At 60.0% G+C, this 1713-nt stretch overlaps 1 protein-coding gene and 1 pseudogene across 1 annotated transcript; both read left to right on the top strand.

Annotated features, from left to right (window-relative positions):
* Positions 1 to 71: 71 nt before the first annotated feature.
* On the top strand, positions 72 to 527 carry LOC108796258 (annotated as a pseudogene).
* Positions 528 to 616: 89 nt separating this feature from the next.
* On the top strand, positions 617 to 1478 carry LOC108796257 (mitochondrial cardiolipin hydrolase-like; the record flags this gene model as incomplete). The annotated part of the gene is made up of 2 exons (XM_018567718.1): positions 617 to 726; positions 1174 to 1478. Coding segments are annotated over exons 1-2 (415 nt in total), but the record flags the coding sequence as incomplete, so codon positions are not given.
* Between the last annotated feature and the right edge of the window lie 235 nt (positions 1479 to 1713).

Below are 1713 nucleotides of genomic sequence, written 5' to 3'. Positions count from 1 at the left end.
CTGGCACAGGTTTTCCCGCCTCTACGGCTCTCGCTCTTCCCGCCTTCCTGCGGCCACGCCCCCTCGTCATTATGGTGTCCGCGGTGTGGTGGAAGTTGCTGTGCATGGCGGCCGTGTCGGTGGGTCTGGAGGGTCTGTACCGCTACTGGAGGAGGAGGCGGCGGGGGATTGTGAGGGAGGTTCTGTTCTTCCCGGAGCCATTGACGTGCACCGAGGAGGTTTTGAGCCCCGGACTGCGGTGCATGTGCCCCCTACCTCACAAGAACAGCGCCCTGCAAAGGCTCATGAGGCGCCTGCTGGAGGCCCGGAGCAGCGTGGCCCTCTGTGTCTTCACCTTCTCCTGCCCGCCGCTGGCCCGGGCCGTCCTAATGCTCCACAACCGAGGAGTCCGCGTCAGAGTCATCACCGACAGAGACTACATAGCGGCCCCCGGCTCACAGATCGGAGCCCTGCGCAAGGAAGGTGAGGGAAGGGCGGGCAGAGAGATGACAGATCAGCCCTGTTATGACTGGGGGGGCGGAGGATAAGAGTTCTTGTATGGTATAGCACTAGTGTTTTGTGCATGACGTCAGGGCAGGTATTGGGCAGTAGGGTGGAAAGGTTGGGCAAGCCTGGTATGGAGGGTTGGGAAGGTCTGGCAGATGATGGAGGGTCCACGAGGTCAGGCCTGGTAGATGGTGCTGGGTCCAAGCGGTCAGGCCTGGTGGATGGTGCTGGGTCCAAGAGGTCAGGCCTGGTATGAGGGGCTGGGTCCAGGTGGTTAGGCCTGATATTGGGTACAGGTCAGGCCTGGTATGAGGGGGTGGGTATAGGTCCGTCCTTGTATGGGTGAGTGGGTACGGGAAGTCAGGCCTGGTATGGGTGGGTACAGATGGTCAGGTCTGGTGTTGGGGGTGGGTACAGGTGGTCAGGCCTGGTATGAAGGGATCGGTACAGGTCTGTCCTTGTATGGGTGAGTGGGTACAGGAAGTCAGGCCTAGTATGGGTGAGTGCAGTTGGTCTGGTGTTGGGGGTGGGTACAGGTCCATCCTAGTATGGGCGAGTGCAGGTGGTCAGGCCCGGGATGGGTGGGTAGAGGCGGTCAGGTCTGGTGTTGGGGAACCTTTAAATAAAAAAATATTAATATTTATTTTTGGGGGGTAAACTGTGTGCAGTGCTCCATTGAGAGTGTAGGCGGCGGGGGATTGTGAGGGAGGTTCTGTTCTTCCCGGAGCCATTGACGTGCACCGAGGAGGTTTTGAGCCCCGGACTGCGGTGCATGTGCCCCCTACCTCACAAGAACAGCGCCCTGCAAAGGCTCATGAGGCGCCTGCTGGAGGCCCGGAGCAGCGTGGCCCTCTGTGTCTTCACCTTCTCCTGCCCGCCGCTGGCCCGGGCCGTCCTAATGCTCCACAACCGAGGAGTCCGCGTCAGAGTCATCACCGACAGAGACTACATAGCGGCCCCCGGCTCACAGATCGGAGCCCTGCGCAAGGAAGGTGAGGGAAGGGCGGGCAGAGAGATGACAGATCAGCCCTGTTATGACTGGGGGGGCGGAGGATAAGAGTTCTTGTATGGTATAGCACTAGTGTTTTGTGCATGACGTCAGGGCAGGTATTGGGCAGTAGGGTGGAAAGGTTGGGCAAGCCTGGTATGGAGGGTTGGGAAGGTCTGGCAGATGATGGAGGGTCCACGAGGTCAGGCCTGGTAGATGGTGCTGGGTCCAAGCGGTCA

Source organism: Nanorana parkeri, unplaced genomic scaffold (genome assembly GCF_000935625.1).
Source record: "Nanorana parkeri isolate BGI_ZX_2015 unplaced genomic scaffold, ASM93562v1 scaffold1087, whole genome shotgun sequence".
NCBI lineage: Eukaryota > Metazoa > Chordata > Amphibia > Anura > Dicroglossidae > Nanorana > Nanorana parkeri.
The sequence above is the reverse complement of the archived record's forward strand: the minus strand, read 5'-3'. Positions and strand labels throughout refer to the sequence as shown.